This window comes from Schistocerca gregaria, chromosome X, assembly GCF_023897955.1.
Source record: "Schistocerca gregaria isolate iqSchGreg1 chromosome X, iqSchGreg1.2, whole genome shotgun sequence".
Classification (NCBI taxonomy): Eukaryota; Metazoa; Arthropoda; class Insecta; order Orthoptera; family Acrididae; genus Schistocerca; species Schistocerca gregaria.
Window position 1 is genome coordinate 92,865,316 of NC_064931.1, and position 21,488 is coordinate 92,886,803.

The following is a 21,488-nucleotide window of genomic DNA, read 5'->3' on the forward strand; positions in this document are numbered from 1 at the left end:
AGAAAAACAAAACTGACATTTTATTGGTCGTTGTGTGGAATGTTAGATCCCTTTATCAGGTAGGTAGGTCAAGGAATTTAAAAAAGGAAACAGACTGGCTGAGTTAGATATAGTGAAGTGCACTGGCAGGAAGAATAGGACTTCTGCTCAGGTCAGTACATGGTTTGCAATACAGAATCTGATAAATGGAGGTAATAGAGGAGTAGGTCTAATGATGACTAGTAAAGTAGGAATGTGGGTAAGGTGCTACTGACAGCATAGTGAATACATTTTAATAGCAGGCAAGATAGACATGAAGCCACCACTCACCGCAGTAGTAAAAGTTCATATGCTAAATAGTGTACTAGACAATGAAGGGGTTGAAGACATGTATGATGAGATAAAAGAAATCACTCAGATAGTTACAGGAGATGAAAATTTAATTGTTATAGGGAGTGCAATTCAGTAGCAGGAAAGAGGAGAAGGAAAAACAGTAGGAGAATATAAGGGGGTCAGTGCAACAGTGGTCTAACCCACTTTTTTTTAAAGACTGTAGAAAAATCAAATTGAAGTTACATGATTGTTGTTTTTCTTAGAATTTGAAAAGTCCACTTCTGTTGGTTGTAGTATGTTATATGATATTTAGTCAGTTTAACTGCAATGGTACATAAATTTTCATGGAATGGTTTTAGGTTCATTGCAGTTACGTGATTATGCTACAGCACTCTTTGTTGTTTGGACCACTGTTACACTGAAGTTTCTTTATATGTAGGAGAGGGCAAGAAATTTCTGTAAATTAAAATTGGGCTTTTTACATGAAATGAAACACTATTTAATCCTAACATTTTTATATAAGTTTTAGAAAGAGATTTTCACAAAGAAAAGCCCAGGGACAGAGGGTGTTATCCCAAACATTGTGAAAGTGGTATTTTTTTATACATAAAAAACTTGTGTCTTGTTCTTTGCCTAATTAAAAAACTTCTAATAAAAAGGGATATACCATCTGTTTCATATGTCCAGAATAATGTACACAGACTCATATTTGTCTGGTTTTGCCATTTGTGGGATAGTTACCTTTGGTAACAGATCCATAGAGATCCTTCATTGTTATTACTCTGTTTATCAGCCAACACATAGTCAGGTAGATCAGAATGAACATCTTTGTGATCCATATCTTCTGTCTGGACTTCTTTAGCCCTGTTTTGAGAAATGACAGTGTTATAAAATGGATGAGAAACAGCAGGTATGTGTTTCAGGAGGTCACAAATGCCCCTAACTTTGTTTGGATTTATAGGCCTTGGCTTGGAATATTATTGTGTGAGGTCAACATATTGCAGGTGTGTGTGTGTGTGTGTGTGTGTGTGTGTGTGTGTGTGTGTGTGTGTGTGTGTGTTTACATAACTGCATGCTTGTATCTCTGAGTGTGAATACTTCAGTGTTTTCATGGGTAATCAATAGATAGCATTTCAAAATCAGCCTGTTGCATCTCAGTAACATTTAAGCCTAATCTTCTTTTACCTGCCGTAGTATCTTTAATAATCTGTGCCCACTCAAGTGAGTATATAAAGATAATTTTGCTCCATCTTTTTCGTCTCTGTTAGCCCAAAATCTGAATCATATGGTATTTAACTATGATGTGAAAGGAGGTGCTTGTGTTCTGAATCTTTGACAATTTTTTTGTAAATAATTTGCAATCAGAAGCACACAGAGACGTATTTTTGTTTTGTGCAGTCAATACACAGTTAATTTATCACTATCTTGAAGACATTCAGATAAATATTTAACTAAATGTGATATTATTTTATCAACATCTGCCTGGAAATATAGTCTGGCCATACAAACATATTTATATCATCTGTAGTACAATCGCAAACACAAATATTACAAGCCACAACTGTCTTTTTGCAGAAAACCTCACTAGTCTGTATATGTAGCGTTAGCAGAACTTGCTGCATGTCAAATGTAATAAATTTTCCAGAACTATGTTCTTTGGAACAAGTTATCAGCTTTTAAAATGTTGTGTGCTGCCTGTGCCTTTAACTGGCCCAAGTTTAACTCTTGTTAAAATTTTCCTTTGTTAGCGTCTTTCTCTGCAGCTGAAACTTCTATATGCAGATAACCACAAACCTTGCAAGTGTTTGTACATGGGGTGGAAAAGGAGAGATTGAATTTTGTTTCAAAAATCTCCCTGTAAATGTATTCAAACAGTGGAAAAGCCACGATAGAATAATGATAATATTATGAAAATTATAGTTGCTACTTGCCATCTAGTGGAGATGCCACGTCACAGATAGGCACAACAAAAAGACTCAAAACAAAGCTTTTGGCCAAAGCAGACTTCATCAGAATTAGACAACACACACACACACACACGCACACACACACACACACACACACACACACACACACACACACACACACAACCACAGTGATATTCTGCTGCTTACCAAACCTCCACAATATACTTGTCTATCCCTAGACAACCCCTTGCATCATGTCTCACATCCCTGTAACACGAGGTGTGACAATAAAGAAACCGGACTGGTTGTTGTACATTTTTCTGGCTTTCTCGATGACAAAGAGAAGAGTGGGGGAATAGCCTTAGGACTCTTCTTGACACGTACAAAATTTCATGGCACTGTTGTGGTTAGTCTGGCTGTGAACCTTCTTAGGAACAGGTCATTTGTCTGAGCTCCACTGAAATTATGCTACACTCTAAAGTGGAACAACATGTTAACATCATATTCCTCACAAAATTTGGAAAAGCCGCCACAGAAACTTTGTTGAAACACGTTTACGATGATCAGTGTCTATCTCATAACTTAAGTTTTCAAGTGGGTTAAGAGGTTCAAGAATGGTTTTCTTTAATATCCTAGGGGCTATCTACATTGATTGGGTGCCTGAAGGTCAGAATGTCAGTCAAGCTTAATATGTAACTGTTCCGAAGATCATCCGTGAACATGTGTGATGATGGAGACCAGATCTGTAGGAAAATCACTCGTGGATACTTCATCAGGACAATGTGCCAGCCCATAATGCAATGTCTGTGAAGATTTTTTTGACTAAAAACAACATTCCAGTAATGGAACATCCACCTTATTTGACTGACCTAGCTCCATACGACTTCTTTCTCTTCCCAAATCTGAAGTTGGCGCTCAAAGGAACCAGGTTCGAGCCTGTGAATGCAGTGAAGGAAAACGCAATGAGCCTCCTTGACAGCATAACAGAAAAAGGCTTGCAGCATTGCTTCCAAGTGTGGAAGATTCACATGGGGTGGTGCAGGGATAGGGGAGAGGACTTCATTGAAGGGGACAGCATTTCAGTTTTGTAGGTTTCTTCAGTGAAGAGTTGGAGCACGAGTCCAGTTTCTTTACTGCTACACCTTGAAAGACCTAGTTGCAAAATCTGTCCCATACATCCTCCCACCACCACCTATGCCAGTCGGTCACAAGCATCACCTACTCAATCAATGGCAGGTCTACTTGTGAAACCAGTCATGTGATCTACAACCTAAGCTGCAACCACTATGCTGCATTCTACGTGGGCATGACAACCAACAAGCTATCTAGAATGCTGTTTAGTCCCCCTTAAACATCCCAACAACCTATCTGGAATGAGATTTTCACTCTGTAGCGGAGTGTGCGCTGATATGAAACTTCCTGGCAGATTAAAACTAGTCCGCATCTCGTGGTCGTGCCGTCGCTTTCTCGCTTCCCACGCCCGGGTTTCCAGGTTCGATTCCCGGCGGGGTCAGGGATTTTCTCTGCCTCGTGATGGCTGGGTGTTGTGTGCTGTCCTTAGGTTAGTTAGGTTTAAGTAGTTCTAAGTTCTAGGGGACTGATGACCATAGATGTTAAGTCCCATAGTGCTCAGAGCCATTTGAACCATTTGAGACAGATTAAACTGTGTGCCTGACCGAGACTGGAACTCGGGACCACAGTTTTAATCTGCCAGGAAGTTTCATAACAAGCTATCTGTCCGCATGAATGGCCACTGACAAACTATGGCCAAGAAACAGCTGGACACCGTGGTGCTGAGCATGCTGCCCAACACAACACATCATTATTCATTTCAATAAATGCTTCACAGTATGTGCCATCTGGATTCTTCCCACTCAGTATCTCCAGCTTTTCTGAATTGCTCACGTGTGAACTCTCCCTACAACATAGCCTACATTCCTGTAATCCTCCTGGCCTCAACCTTCATCAGTCATTGTCCTTTACCCACATATCCCCTTCCATTCTAGCACTACACAGCCCTCTGCTTCACCAATGCATCCATTGTCTTTTTACTTATCTCCTTTTCCGCTGGTTCTCCCTGCCCTCTGTCTAATTTCCTGACTGCACCTAGCTGTTCACCCTCTCCTTATGTTGTCTCTGAGTGCTCCCACAATCATCACTTTACCGTGCTCCACACCTACCCTGCTATTCCTCCCCCTCCCTGCCTCAGCCGCCTCCTTACCCCCACCACCCAGTTTGCTTCTCCCATCGTGTGTTGCTGCTCGTAGTCTGGTTGTGGCAGTCAGAGACTGAGGTCGTGTGTGTGTGTGTGTGTGTGTGTGTGTGTGTGTGTGTGTGTGTGTGTGTGTTTCGTCCGATTCTGATGAAGGCCTATTTGGTCGAAAGCTTTGTTTGACAGCTTTTTGTTATGACTATCACCACTATGTGGTGAGTAGCAACTACCCTTTTCATGATATCGCAAATATACTCACTAATAGTATCACAGGAATAATGTTCCTGTTTCATCCAAATAACATAAAGTTTATACATAATACAAACATTTAGGTCTTCAGGCAAGTATTTTCTGTTTGGAGCAGAAACTGTACAGCAGTGATACTCATGTACTGGGAAACTTTTAATATGATTTACAATTAAATTATATGTATGGTCACTAGTTTTGTTGGGTCAGTTTGCATGATGTCCCTGATCATCAAATTTTGGTGTTCCTTCACTCTGCTTCTTTTCTACTGCCCTAGAAACTCTTCCATTATTAATCCTAAGCAAGGATATGAATGCTTGCATTTCTGTTAGCATCATACCATTTCTTAACACCCTTTACTTTGACACGCCCACTAAGAAATGCATTTTGCATGATAAAATCACCAATATTACAGAGCTACTTGAGCACTGCTTGATGTTCTTCTTCTCTAAAACATTCATGTCATTTATGTTCACAACCACGTGGCAGACTGTGTATACAGTCGTAGACTTTCTTGCCAGTTCTACCTACATACTCCACTCCTGCATACCTTTTCTTCTTTTTAATGCTTCTTGCCCCTGAATTTATACATTCCTTATTCTTTTTCTTGCAGAATTCTCTGATTTTTTACTATTTTCGTACTTTTTCAGTGCTGGAAGAATCACACTTAGTGCAAACGTCAGCCATCTTGGTTGTTGTTTTTTACACATGACTTTTGGTTCTCACTTTTCATTGGCTGTGTGATGTTGAACCAGTGTTGTGCCCAAAGAGGAATGAAATATTTTTTAGGACAAACATTAAATGCTTCATAACAAGATACATATTATGAATTGAGCTAACCAACTAGTTAGGAAGGTAGTTCATACCATAGGCAACAGATGGAGCCAATATTTCAGTTTTCACGTCTGAAAGCTACCTGGTAGAATTTTGCATGGAGCATAATTTAATCATTGCTAACATGGTTTAAGAATCATGAAAGAAGGTTGTATATGTGAAAAGACCTGGAGACACCAGATGTTTTCAGATTAATTACATAATGGTTAGACAGAGATGTCAGGTACAAATTATAATTGTAAAACTTCTCCAGGGGCAGATGTTGACACTGACCACAATTTATTGGCAATGAACTGTAGATTAAAACTGAAAAATTGCAAAAAGGTAACAAATTAAGGAAATGTGACCTAGATAAGTTGAAAGAACTAGATGTTGTTGAGTGTTTCAGAGGGAGCATAAGGCAACAATTGACTGAAATTGTGAAGAAGATCAAAAGACGACAAATAGGCAGGTTTGAATAGTGAAATAATGAAGGCAGCAGAGGATCAAATAGGGAAAAGACAAGGCCTAGTAGAAGTCCTTGAATAGCAAAGGAAATATCAAAGTTAATGGATGAAAGGGGAAAATATAAAAATGCAACAAATGTAGCAGAAAAAGAGACTGCAAGCATCTAAGAAATAAGATTTACAGGAAGTAAAAATGGTTAAGCAAGAGTACTTAGGGAACAACTGTAAGAATATAGGAAACACATACAAACAGGGGAAAGATAGTTACATCCTACAGGAAAATTAAAGATGCCTTTGGAGAACAGAGAAGCAGCTGTATGAATATCAAGAGCTCAGATGGAAAACCAAAGCATGGAAGGAGTATATAGAGGGTCTATACAAAGGAGATGAACTTGATGGCAGTATTAACAAAAGGAAAGAGGAAGTACACGAAGATGAGATGCGGGATGTGACACTGCAAGGAGGATTTGACAGAGCACCGACAGATCTAAAAAGAAACAAGGCCTCCATAGTGGACAACATACCATTAGAACTGTGATATCCTTAGGATAACCAACCATGACAGAACTATCCCATCTGGTGTGCAGCATGTATGAGACAGGCGAAATACCTTCAATGTTGTCTGGAAGACTGTAATAATACCAATCTCAAAGAAAGCATGTACTGACTGGTGTGATTATTACTTAACTATCAGTTTAATAAGTCATGGTTCCAGAATACTAATACGAATTATTTACTGAAGAATGGAAAAACTGGTAGGAACCGATTTCAGCAAAGATATGTTTGGATTCTGGAGAAATGTAGGAACGTACGATTCAATTCTGGCCCTACGACTTACCTTCGAAGATAGGTTAAGGAAAGGCAATTCTACATGGATAGCATTGGTAGACTTCAAGAAACCTTTTAACAATGTTGTCTGGAATACTCTCTTTGAAATTTTGAAGGTAGCAGAGGTAAAACACAGGACGTGAAAGGCTGTTTACAACTTGTACAGAAACCAGGTGGCAGTTATATTGGTCGAGTAGCATGGAAGGGAAACCGTGGTTGAGAAGGGAGTGGGACAGAGTTTTAGCCTATCCCTGATGTTATTCAGTCTGTACATTGAGGAAGCAGTAAAGGAAACAAATAAAAGAAATTGGGAAGGGATAAAGTTCAGGGAGAATAACTAAAAACTTTGAGGTTTGCCGATGACATTGTGATTCCATCAGAGATAGCAAAGTACTTAGAAGAGCAGGTTCAATGTGGAATGGATAGTATGTGGAAAAGAGGATACAAGATGAACATCAACAAATTAGGAAATGGGGCACTTAATGTAGCAGATGAGTTTTGATATTTGTGCAGTAAAATAATTGATGATGACCAGAGTAGAGACAATGTAAAATGTAGAACGGCAATGGCAAGGAAAGTGTTTCTGAAGAAGAGAAATTTGTTAATGTCGAATGTAGATTTAAGTGTTAGGAAGTCTTTTCTGAAGGTATTTTTCTGGATTGTAGGCGTGTTCAGAAGTGAAACATGAATGATAATCTTTTTAGACAAGTAGAGAATAAAAGCTTTGGAAATGAGATGCCACAGAAGAACGCTGAAAATTAGACGGGTAGCTCATGTAACTAATGAGGTATGGACTATAATTGGAAAGAAAAGAAATTTGTGTCACAGCTTGACTAAAAGAAGGGATCAGTTGATAGGATACATTCCGCGGCATCAAGTGATCACCAATTTAGTAGAGGGAGACCAAGAGATGAAGACAATGAATACACTAAGAAAATTCAGAAGGATGTCAGTTGCAGTAGTTTTTCTGAGATGAAGAGGTCTGCATGGAATAGAGTAGCATGGAGGGCTATGTCAAACTGGTCTTCAAGTTGGTGACCACCATAAAAAAAAAAGAAAATAAAGATTCAGCATAACGTGCTCCAGAAGTATTTAAAGAATGGCACCACAGTACGATAAATGCTGCTGTAATGTGTATTTATTTATTGATTAACAATTGCGGCCAGGTGGCACTCCCCAAGTCATGGTTACAATTACATAATGATACCCAAGACTTAAAGTTGATTTTCTCAGAACTTATTGTCAATAAATAAGTAAAGATTATAACAGCTTTTGGTGGTTTTGTGATGCTCTTTTATTTCCCAGAATGCCGCAAAAGTACTATTGATTTCTTGACACAAATGGTGTGAGGAAAGAGTTATTGTGAAAATGAACATGACAGTAATTGGAAGACATTATTAGATGGGGTGTAATGTCATACACTGCTAAATGAAGGCTTATAATTATAGGTTCATATTGTTGGAAGAGTGCACATATCAGTCACAATAGATCAAAAGTAGCAAGACATGCAACAACAAAACAGCATTGAAAAATATTCAATAAAAATATTATGGAAGCCAGCGTTGGCCTATTCAACTACTTCATACTCGTTCACACTATTGCCAGGTAACGTTTATTACAGACAAATGGTAAAAGGTCAAAACATATTTCCCACATCATTGAATTGAGGAAGGTTCAGAGTTTCAATAAAGCTGCGCTGTTGTTTGTTTGTAACAACGTGATGACTACACCACAAGAGAAATCATTTTGTGTGTTGGAATTTACACTAAGTTAATCCATTGTTCAAGTGCAATCTGCATTCTGCCGTTAATTCAGTGAGAAGCCATATCTGCACAGGCATATGACTGGCATGCAAAATTCTTGGAAATTGGATGTATATGCAATGAAGAGAGCACTGGTTAACCTCGTGTGTCTGATGAATATGTCAGGTGTATTCTAGGTGCATTCATATGGAGCCCTCAGAAGTCCACAAGACAGGTAGGCCAGGAACTTCAACTTCCTTGAACAATGGTGTGGCTTGTTCTGAAACGACGCCTGCATATGAAGCCTTACAAGTTACAGTTTTTGTAGCAGTTGCATCCCAGCGACCATAACAAAAGTTACAAATTTTGCATTTGAATTCTCCAGGATATGGCAAAGATTACTTTTTCCAAATGATTCATCTTTCCAGGTGAATTTACGTTTCATCTATCAGGAAAAGTAAACCAGCACACTATGAGAATTTGGAGGTCACAAAGTTCTGATGCCTTTGTTGAACATAAAGAGACTCACCGAAACTGAATGTTTCTTGTGCCATTTCTGTTTAGAATACCCATGTATTTCATAGGTTTTATCAAAGCCTATGAAGAAATTTGTAGAAACTCAAGTTTTACATTTGAAATATTTCTTAAGTAACATGTTATTCTAGTAGAAATAAAATAAAATTCATGAGTACTAGGCAGTAGCATTGAAAATTTTAAAAGATTACATTTTAAAATTGGAATATTCTGGAGTTAATATGACAGTAGTTTTGAATGAGGATATTTCTGTAACTACGTATGTTTCAAGAAAAATTAAGATGTTCTTATACAGAACTAAATGAGGACTTTCAAATGAGGAATGTTAAATCTTAAAACAATTATTAGCAGGGTCAAATTTTCAAGTGCATGTGGTTTTCACGAGTCATTAATTTTGGTTAATTCTGCAAAGAAAATGTATCTTACAAAATATTTATATTGTTGTTATCATGGAAAGTGTACTCTGACTATTAAACTATTTAAAAAGACAGCTTGATACAGAATTAGGATATTTCGTTTTTATGTAGCATATACATATATCAAATATATACTAGACAAAACAGAAAAAAATAGTATTTATATTAGAAATGGTGTTATTCCATTTTGTCACATTTCGGAGAGTCGCTAATGCTTCTGTGTTTCTATGCTAAGGGGCTATGTCTTCCTCAGAAAGGACTAGCCTCAGTAGGGGGAGAGAGAAAAGGGAGGTGTGTCCGTACTACAACACTTTATGAGACTCTGTCAATGTATCACTGGAATTGAGATGTTGAAAACCTCTTACATGCAGAATTCTGCATTCTAAATGTGGGCAGAGCACATGCTTCAGTATTGCTACAGGATTATTTTCTCTAATTAATCTCTCAATATGTACTCCTACTCTTGCTGAAACAGCTCACAATGAGGCATTTTACAACGCGCACTCAGTGACAACTTTGCGATCCGGATACACCTTGAAGATTGAGCAGTGTTTGAAGGGAAGCTGTTTAAGTGTGTGTTTAGTGGAACTTACTGGATTCTGTGCAACCAACTGGCTGTATTTGAACATTTTGTAAGTACCCAGGAATGATCTTACATGCTACCGATGAGTACATTCCTCATTCTTAATGCCACCTATAAAGAATGACGTTGCCTGTACAATTGAGAAGTGCAACTAGAGAATTAGAGTAAGCATGCAGCTTCACAAAGATTCAAATTCAAATCAACTGTAGAGAATATTGCAGTTATCATTTTTGGTGACAGTAAAAGTATGAGGTCGTCTAAAAAGTATCTGACCTTTGATTTTCTCGCACAAAGTAGAGACGATAGTGTGGTGCCACTGTACACAGTAAAGGAAGAGACCTTTATGTGCATGCGTGAATTTTGTCCCCGCCCTTCTAGCGCGTCAGTTGCTGCCTGTCGGTCGCTGAGTGAGGTGCTACATAACATGTTCATTGGATTACCAATTCTCTCAAGATGACTATGTGTTGAGCAAAGATACTGCATCAAATTTTGGCAAAAGCTTGTTGATGCTCAAAGCGAAACAATTCATATGATTCAACAGGTGTTCGGAGAAGATGTGATGAGAGTAACACAAATTAAGGAGTGGATCAACCAATTCAAAAATGGCCGCACATCAGCAGAGAGTGACCAATGTTCTGGCAGGCCCCAAACTGCTCGGAGTGCAGCTGTTGTTGAGAGGGTGCAAAATTTGGTGATTGCAGATCTCGTTTGACTGTGCGGGAGATTGCCCAAGAGGTTGGAGTGAGTAAAGATTCTGCACATGCAATTTTGAGTGATGATTTGAACGTGCACAGAGTGGCTGCGAAATTCGTGCTCAAGTTGTTGTTGCCAGAACAAAAAGACCTCTATTTTAATGTTGCACAGGAACGTCTGGACACTACCAACACTGATTCTGGGTTTCTGAACACCGTGATACTGGAGATGAGTCATAGGTGTACGGGTACGACTGAGAAACAAAAAGACAGTTGTCGCAATGGAAGCATCCCAAGTCTCGAAGGCTGAAGAAAGTGCAGCATGTGCGAAGCAAAATTAAGATGATGCTGACTGTCTTCTTTGGTGGAATTGTGCATCGTGAATACTCACCAGAAGGACAAACAGTGACAAAGGAATACTATCAAGATGTTCTCCGGCGACTACTTGATACAGTTCGGTGCAAAAGACCAGACGCAGACGGCAATAAACTGGCAACTGCATCACGACAACGCCCCTGCACATTCATCACACTTGATCCAAAATTTCTTGGCCAAACATGAAATTATAGCCATTCACCAGCCTCCCTACTCTCCAGACATGGCTCCTCACAACTTCTGGTTGTTTCCAAAATTGAAGACGCCACTGAAATGATCCCATTTTGAGAGTAGAGAAGACAGAATGCGGAACACAATGACGGAGCTGAACACCATTCCAAAAGAAGACTTCCAGAGGTGTTTCCAGCAGTGGAGGGATCAGTGGGCTGAAAGTGTGCAAGCACAAGGGGCCTACTTTAAAGGGAATTAGGGTTCCAACCCTGTTAGGTATTCAAAATATTTTTTCTGGTCAACGGTCAGATACTTTTTAGACAGGCGTCGTAGGTCAAGAAGAGACTGTGATGAAAATATCTTACCACTATTAGCAGTTTCACAAGTCCTCACTGGTATGGGAGACCTTCAGGAGAATTTCTGTGAGAGATGGGGAGTGCTCAGTTAATGGCATATTGAATACTTGCTGCCTCTAGATAACTTCTGCGACATAACCCAGACAGTTGCAGAAAATTTTGGTGAAGTAATCCTCATCACTGATCAGAATACAGACTTCTATCACACAAATCTACCACCAAGGGAAGCAGTTTGGACATTCCCTCAAACGAGAATTAACTATGGAGTCCTCTTCTTAAGCCTGAGCACCTCAAGGGGATGGGTGAGGAAATCACACTTCATCATATTGTGTGCGGGAGACAGGAGACTTGGGGAAGTATTGGAGGTACAGTAGAGCATTGATTATCCGAAGTAATTGGGGGACATAGGTGTTCGGAAAATTGGTTTGTTCGGATAATCGAACTGTACATGTGTATTTGCCAAAAAGAAGTACTGTACAGTAAATTTATTCATAAAAACAGGCATCTCTTTTAGTATTACAAAGTAACATACAAAGGCATCTTCAGTAGGAATATGTAGTATGTGGCACAGTTTATTAAACAAAAATATATACATATTACATACGCATTTTCCATGAACAGAATGGGACCTCAGATAGGTTCTCCTTCCGATCTGTTTTGTGTAAACCACTTGTAAACAGCATCATCTAGATCTGTGTTAGTGGCGAGCTTCATAGTTTTACGGCTTGTTGATCAATCAATAGAATCAAGCATAGCTATAAAATTTGCTATGCCCGTCTTTTGGTTTTTTATATCCGTAATTGTGGACTTCCCCACCTTGTACTCATTGGATAAAGTGGTTGCAGATTCACCTTCTTCTAACCTTTTAATAATCTCGTACTTGTCCCTCATAGAAAGGACAACACGTTTACGTTTAAGCATTTTGTATCGTCAAGTTCACTTCTTCACGCAGCAGCACACAAGTAGTCGTAACAGAGAACAGAAGGTGACTATTTTCACCATGAGAAGCTCTTCTTGGGGGCGCGCAATCCTTCAAACTGCGCAGAGTGGCACGCTTCGACTCTTTAAGCTGGTGCAGCTGTTGCTGTGAACAGCTTTGATACTGCCGCTACTTCTACTGCCAGTGCCAAGCCGACAGCGACTGGCAGCTTGGCCAGGCAGCAGCGCCTTGTGAAGGCCCCATTAGAAGCAATGTTCCGCCAGCGGTGGCCCAGTTTGGCGACTACTGTGGGAAACTTGGTTTGAGAGTGAGGGGGATGATGGACAGTAGGGTGGGAGAGTAACAGGAGCGAGCAAGTACACAGTTCGGTTAAGCGGTTATTCTATTGACCGATGTTCGGATAATCGACTCTACTGTATATGATTCTAACACCTCTCCTGGAATCGTGTGTCTGAGTGATTATTGGCTGTAGGGGAAAGATTGTAGCTGAGCTGGTAACAACCAGCTTGATTGCATTCAAGAATCTCGACAACATTGCATTTATATCTATTGTGGGCTTTGCAGATACCATTTCATCACTGATAACTTAACACTGCTAGAGGCAATGATACAACAGGCTTCCCTGTGCAAGCTACACCTTGTAGGCCCATTTTTCCACTGTGAAAAGGCCTAAGATACTGCTAGGGGGCATGTAATCACCTAATGGGGCAAGTGTTAACAGACCAGTGTGAGCAAGAGAAGTGTACTACAAAGAAGCAATATCTCATGGATGATTTTTCTTTGTTTTATTTCTCCTCCAACCACTGACAATATACAAGTGTTTGAAGAAGTAGGTGCAACATATTGGTTTCAAGTTCTGAGCAGGGAAATCTGTGTGTGGATTTCCACCTTTCACAAAGCTTACACAGTCCTCCTGAATTGCCAATGGGAAACTGTTTAGAGCATGAATAAGTCTTTGTGATTCCAATTTCAGAAGAAATTTGTGCATTCCTGCATGGATTATGATTGCCACATTTAATGGATTTTTTAAAATGAAATCAAAATTATCCACTATAAGTAATTTTGACTGCCCGCTGGCTCCGACAAAACCAGTCATATGCCCCAACTGTGTGCAAACACTGCTCATCCAGTGCTCAAGTTACAGTGAAATCAGCATTTGTAAATCGGGCATGTACCATAGCATCATTCGGGATGTGTGTGACACAAATTTGGCTGGTTCACAAATTCCAATATTTATTGGTAAAGGAGGAGGCCAACATCCACACTGGATTCTCTGGAGTACGGAGGTATGTTTGATCTTCTGAAGTATATAAAAGAGAGTTCACTAGATGACCCTGCTTATACCAGCCCTGTAATTATATGTTTTCTACACTGGTTGATCGAAACAGGATAATAACCTTGACTAATATGGGGTTTGCCTTGATTTTCTACATTGGATGGTTTGTGATCGCAAGGTTTGTGCAGTTGTGAGAAAAGTATTTGGGCTTGACTACCTTCTCCACTGACAACATCCAGTAGATATAGTGACATTCCACTGGATGCCAGAGCATGTGAGAATTTGAGGTAATGCACTGGCAGATTGAGCAGCCAAAGAAGGTTGCACATTAGATACTCTGGCACAACGTAGTCTCCCCCCCCCCCCCCCCCCCCCCCTACATGGAGCGATCTTGCTGTGAAGGTGAAGAACTGTACATCTTTGGAAGGGAGAGTTGGAAGTGACCAACAGGTTATCTGTGGTGAAACTCCTTCCAGTCAATTAGGCAGAATGGAGTTCTGTTTACATGCCTTTGTGTAGGACACAGTCCCCTTATGTTTGGAATCATCCTCCAACAAAGCAACCCACAACTATTCACTGCATATTATGTATCACTGTTGTTACTCCACTTTTTAGTTGATTGTGTTTTATTTTCTGACAAGAGAGCATTCCTACAATTACATATGGACTTCACCCTCTATTTTAGTTAATTATTACATGAAATTTTAAAATTCTGTTTTGTATCAGGTGTTTATTTCATGCATTTGTTCATCTTTATTAGTGGTCCATCTTCTTGATAATTAACATGAACCATTGTACATAGAATCTTATGAAACAACTTGGGCAGAATTCATGTCTTTCTTTTTTTTTTAATTTCTTAAAGTACCCACTGTATTTTGAATAAAATCATTTTGGATATAAGGCCTCATCATTATGAAACACTAAAAACAGCTAAAATGTCAACATTTCGACATACTTTGCAGCAGTCCCCTTTAGCCTGACTTATTGCAGGCTGCCGATGATGATCTTCCCCTATATACTGTCTAATAATGTGGCCTAATACCGAAAATGATTATTCAAATTGACACTGGCTGAGGAAGCATTGTATTGTTGTGATCTCATTCCTTGCCTGTGAATGATTGTTTTGGCAAGTTGTTTTTATATGGACATGTTTGTTATAACAAATCTATGGCAGTTTAATTAATAACTGATTTACCCCATAAAACTACCTTCCTTCTAATATTACAAAAGAAATATGCTAATGATGATTAATCTTGCTAGTCCGACCTCAGATGGTCTGACTTCCCTCTTAGTCTGAGCATCCCATTTCCGGTGTTTGTTTACGTTCACAGGCTACTACATTCAGGTCTGGCCTTGTTGATGACTCACTGTGTGCAATATCTATTTGTAGGCAATTGACTGTTGCTAGGTGTGATAGTTAAGTCAGTTTTAGTGTGAAATAACTTGTTTCTAACTCAGTCAAAAAGTGTCATTGTGCACGCATTTGTTTTATAAATTTGCAACAGTGTTCTTCTTACACATTAAAGTGTGTGAAACTAAATTACAACACCAAATAGACGTAAACACTTAACACTGTCCTTACAACCAAATATTGAGCACAGTGATTGAGTGGATTGGAACAGCTGACATTGACTGCACCATGGAAGTAGAATTAACTGATGACCAAATCATTGTCAGTAACTTGAACATCCAGTGAACATGAGAAAGAGGACAGTGAGAACAAAGACAATGAATCTATGGCTTAAGTATTGTGTATAGATGCTAAAAATGCATTTGATATAGCTCTTCAGTACATTGAACAGAGCTCTATGTCTATCCCAATACACATTTTGTGGATTGGGAAATGTCAGCACAACGCATAAAAATCAAGATGGTTGTCCACTAAGCAAAAGAACATTACAGACTTTTTTCTCTCCTGGTTAAGAAAGGAACATTTTTGCTGTGTGATTTATCATGTTTTAAACAGTTCAGTGCAAATCAGTTGTTTGCCAGTGCAGCACTGTAGTTAGGTATGTATGGATGCTAAACTTTCACTCACAGTAACAGTACCTTACCATACAATACAGATGTAATTTAAAGTATTGGCACAACTGTACATTACACTTTCGTCGAAAATTTTTCAGTGTGTCAACGGTTTCTTTACATTCAGTTACTGTTTTAAATGTAACAATATTACAGACAGTATTTCCAGTTTGAAATTAAAGTTGTACTGTACTGTTTTGTGATGTTATGGGTCAATAAAAGTGTTCCTATGATAATCTGAACATTTCTTGCTTCTGACCATGCTCCCAGTTCTGTAGGGGACAGATAGCAAGGTTCTACTTTATTATTATGAGGGTCATTCAATAATTGGTCTGGGGAAAACTGTTAGTAGGCCAAGTTTGGTGCTTTTATGGCTTTAAGTTGGAATTACTGGGTTGATGTATCAACATTGTTTCGTTTATAACCTCAAAAATACATTTCAAGATGGCGAGTCCACTTGATATTGCCACATTAGTTGAACAACATTCTGTTATTCGTTTTTTACTTGCTGAAGGCGAGAAACCAGTGAATATATGCTGTAGAATGTCTAAAGTTTATGGTGAAGATTGTATGAATTATACAAATTTTTACGAGTGGGTAGAGCAGTTCAAAAATGGTTGTGACTGACGAACACCGTTCTGGCCGACCAGTTGCTGTTTCAACTCCCTCACTTCAAAGTCGAATTTATGACATTATTCGTGCTGACCACCGTGTGACTGTGCAAATGATAGTTGATAAGGTACAAGTTAGTACTGGTACAGTTCATAACATTATCTGTAACAAGCTGAAGTACCGCAAAACATGCACAAGATGGGTCCCAAAGAAGTTGACACAGCGACACAAGGAAACAAGGTTCAGAGTGTGCACACATATAAAGGAGCATTAAGACAGAGATGGTGAGCACTTCCTCAACAAAATTTTAACTTGTGATGAAACTTGAGTTCACAATTACAAGCCAGAATCAAAAAGGCAACGAATGGAGTGCTAGCACACCAACTCACCTGTCAAGAAAAAATTCAAAACCCAAGCATCAGCAGGAAAAGTCATGTTGATGGTGTTTTGGGGTGCTGAAGGTCCAGTTTTTTGTTGTTATCTCAAAGAGCAGTGTATAATGTACAGCCAATACTATTCTGATTTGCTTTTAAACAAGGTGAAGCCAGTTAAGAGAGAGAGAGAGAGACAGAGACGACGTGGTTCTCCAGCAAGACAACACACATCCTCATAATGCACAACTAACCTGTGAAACCATCGACAAAAAGGGCTGGGAAGTATTGCCTCATCCCCCTTACAGTCCTGACTTAGCAGCTAGTAATTTCCATTTGTTTGGTGCTCTGAAGGAGGCATTACATGGGGAGAGGTTCCAGGACAACAAGGACGTGAAAAAGTTTGTGGAAAATTGATTCAAACATCAAGATAAAGAGTTCATTGCAGCCAGAATAAAGAAGCTTGTAGCCCATTGGAACAAGTGCATAAATGTTCAAGGGGATTACGTAGAAAACTAGAAAAAGTATTGTTTTGTAAAAATAAATGCTTTTTTCTCCAGACCAATTTGTCTCTTTAATTAGTGAATGACCCTTGTGTTATTATTATTGTAACTTCATATTGAACAAATTGGAAAGTATGGTACATCTGTAAAGGAGACTACGTATAGAGCACCATTGCAACCTGTTCTTTGAGTATTGCTTCAGTGTTTGGGATCTGCACTAGGTTGGATTAAATGAAGACATGAAAGCAGTTCAGTGGTGGACTGCTAGATTTGTTACTGGTAGGTTCAGGCAACATAAAAGTATTATAGAGGTGCTTCAAGAACTCGAGTGATAATCCCTGGAGGGAAGACAGTGTCCTTTTTGAGGAACACTTTTGAGAAACTTTAGAGAACCAACATTTGAAGTTGGCTGCAGAGCGATTCTACTACCGCCAACATACATTTTGTGAAAGGAGCACGAAGATAAGATACATAAAGTAAGGGCTCATACAGAGACATATATATGGTAGTTTTCCCTTGCCCTATTTGCGACTGGAAAAGGAAAGGAAATGACTAGTAGTGGTACAGGGTACTCTACACTCTGCATTATATGGTGGTTTGCAGAGTATGTAATGGATGTAGATCACATAACAACTTCAGTTCCTCTACTGGCTTTGTTGTTGCTTATTCTGCCAGTACTCCTTCATCTTCTCCCCATAATGCCTTTTTCTTTCTTTTGTCCATGTTGTTCCCAATTTATTTCTTCTGCCTTGAGAACCTTTGGACTTCAGTATTTTATTCTTAAGAAGGTTTCTTATAGTGTTGTTATTGAGAGAGAATTAATAGAAAACAAAATAAGGGAGAGATTTGTTGCTATAACTAAAATAAGTGTAGGTGCAGGCAGTTACTATAAAAGTTTCTAAGTAATCCCAATGGCTATTGAACACTACATCTCCTATCCTTTCCACACTAGCTTCAGGAACCAAGAGCAAATCAACATTGTACCAGAGTATTTCCTGTTGCACTAGTATTGGAGATCCAGTCTCCTTTTGAAACTAATTTCCATTTGGCAGATTGGAAGACAACGTAGTGTTGGATCCAGATAAAAGCTGAGAATTCAGTGGACCTATTTTCCATCACTTGATTTATTTTTATCTCTGTATTGAACTGTTTCCTTCTTCTGTGACACTTTGTATCCTTCTATCCTTGAGCACACATTAGTTAGGACAGCTTCATAAGGTGTCGAGGCGTAGATTTCAACGTGCTTAAGAATGGCTGGCTCTTTCCCTTTTTAAAAAAAAAAAAAAAAAAAAAAAAAAAAAAAAAAAAAAAAGTAAATATCAGTAGTCATCCTGTCTCGTATTTAAGTGAAACAATTTTAAATTTGCTTACTTTACTGTCACACTTTCACTATTTCATTTCAAGACTTTTACGCTTTTCTGAACTCTCTCTCTCTCTCTCTCTCTCTCTCTCTCTCTCTCTCTCTCTCTCTCTCTCTCTCTCTTTCTCTCTCTCTGTGTGTGTGTGTGTGTGTGTGTGTGTGTGTGTGTGTTGGAGGGGGTCTTTCTGTCTTGCATTTCTTATTATTTAATGTTTTACAGAGAATTATTTGATCTACTATGTTCTATTTTTTTGCTGTGATATAACTCAGAGAACAACATTTTTTCATCCACCTTTTGTGTATACTTTAATAACAAAAATTTCTGTTTTCAAATGAAATAATTCAAACCTCTCAAAATTGTACTGCTTTTATTTCTTCAGAAATCTGAAAATTTCAGTTCCCTGAACTAATGATTTAACTTGTAAGAAAATGTTAGTAATCATGTGAGACCACAGTTTCTCTTGGTGTATCCAGTGTCCGGATAAATTAGGGAATGGAGCCAGATCTTGATGTCGACAGCTGCCAATATTTAGACAGGAGTACACCCTGCCATTTTCAAGACAAAGTTGCAGCAAATAAACGCCGTGCAAGGGAATTTAAAACTTCAGTTTGCAGAGAAATTCTGGAAAGATTAAACACACACACACACACACACACACACACACACACACACACACACACAGTAAACGCTAGTGCCATCACAAACCAAAAAGGACCTACATCAGTCTGCAAACCAAGGTTTTAAATTCCCTTGCACCGCACTTACTTTTGCCTTGAAAATGGCAGGGTATGCTCCTGTCAAAATATCTGCCATTGTCAATGTCATCATCCGGCTGCATTCCCATAAGTTATTTGAACATTAGAAGCCATGCTTTTCTGTAATAATGCAGTTAGTGTCATTGTTAGGATGTGTGACTTTGCTTAGAAGCATAATTTTAAGTGCTCTTGAACTTCTATTCCAGACGTGAAGAAAGGAAATGGATAGAGAAACAAAATAAATTTTATCGTGCAAAGAGGAAGAAGGAAGATATGACACGCATTCGAAATCTTGTAGATAGTGCATATGCTTTAGACCCTCGAATAGCAAAATTCAAACAAGAAGATAAAGATCGAAAAGAAGCGGCAAAACAGGCAAAACGGGAAGCTGCTAGAGCGCGACAGGCGGAGGAGGAAAGAGTAAGAAAAATATATGTATCTTCTCTATGCGTAGTTTTGCAACTTGTATTTTCTGATTTATTTTTTGTGAAGTTTTATATCTCCAGTGAGAAACTGCATAACTGTTTTCATGATTTATTTAGTTTTCAATATATTTAGTTGCTGTTCGTTTTTTTATTTTTTATTTATTTATTTATTTTTATATATACCTCCATCTAATCTCCTCTCTGTCTCACTATAGCAGGAGTTTTTGAACAGTTGTAAAGTTTTCTCTCTATTCTTGGTAATATATGTATGAATTTTTGTGTGGCTTGCAGAAACTTCAGGAAGCTCAAGAAATAGAGCTGAGAAAAAAGGCTGAGATAGAGGCAGTTGAAAAGGCTAGATTAAGTGCTCTTAAAGCAGAGAGAGAAGCGCAAAAGAAGACTCTTAAAGTTAAGCGTGCAACATTACGAAAACTTGTGAAATCTAATAATTACTATATTGAAAATGAAGAAGAACGTGTTCGACATATGGCAAGCTTGGAAAAACTATGTGAGGTTCTTAAACCTGAACAGTAAGTGTTATATTTTTTGTATAATATATAGGAAAGTGAGACAGACCTTGATTAAATCAGTGAGGTAGATTAATCAGTGGGGGCTGGTACATGGGCCAGCCTGAGTGTTGTTTTTAAGTGATTTCCCATGTTTGTTGTGGTAAATACTGGACTGGTCCCCAAATTCTGCTTTACAGAATATGATACACAAACAGTTAAAATATGTACACACACAAAACAAATTTGACATGATTCACAAACAGATGGTGCACACAACTTACCTCCCTTAGGTTACTTTGATGACTGTGTCATCGGGAAGTTCAATATAAAATAACATTTACCAATTCTGAAGAAGTTGCCCCTGTACTAGACTGGGCAGAATGCTAGGGAAAAGAAAGATTTTTATTACAAAGCAATTACAAGCTACTTCGATTTTGGCTTCTGGCAACAAAATTTTTGCAAACATATTAAGTCCTTTTCCACATTATATAAAAATCCAGTTCTTTGATTGTTCTGGAGAATCTTCTACCACACTCTTGTTGAGTCTTTTTGTGGCATCATTAACGCTTTCGCTGCTGTGGACATGTATTCATGTCTTGCTCCGCTGTTCACCAGGTGCTGTGGATGTGTATACGCACGTTGTTCAGATTTTCTCATAGTCGGTATGTATCCCAAACTGCCAACCTCTCACTGCATATCTGGTGAATATAAAAAAAAGTTGCAAGTATTTATCATGCAACATACATGCTCTTTGTGTGCCATTATTGACAAAAAAGGCCTTGTTTTTATATCTTTAACTGTTTAAGAAATATGATTATTGTTGTGACCACATACTTCCCGATATGCAGAGATGGGAATGGGCACATTGTGCATGACCATCCGTCATATGTAAAAATCGATAACTCGAGAACGAAATGAAATATTGTACTGCACTCAGTTTTAAATAAGATTTTGGTATTGTAACTACATTTCATATACTGTAATGTATGAGCTAAAATCAACTGTATGTGAAATTAACGTAGTGCATTTTTCCCTCTGCAAACTCTTTAAAATTTCTTGC

The 21,488-nt window shown here is 38.6% G+C and overlaps 1 protein-coding gene across 1 annotated transcript in view; it reads left to right on the forward strand.

The window, feature by feature from the left end:
- The window catches only part of LOC126298361 (dnaJ homolog subfamily C member 2-like), a 195,450-nt gene that overhangs the window by 140,595 nt on the left and 33,367 nt on the right, over positions 1-21,488 (forward strand). Inside the window, exons 6-7 of the mRNA XM_049989661.1 lie at positions 19,701-19,914; positions 20,211-20,449. Of these exons, the coding sequence (XP_049845618.1) occupies positions 19,701-19,914; positions 20,211-20,449 (453 nt within the window). The remainder of the gene's footprint in view (positions 1-19,700; positions 19,915-20,210; positions 20,450-21,488) is intronic.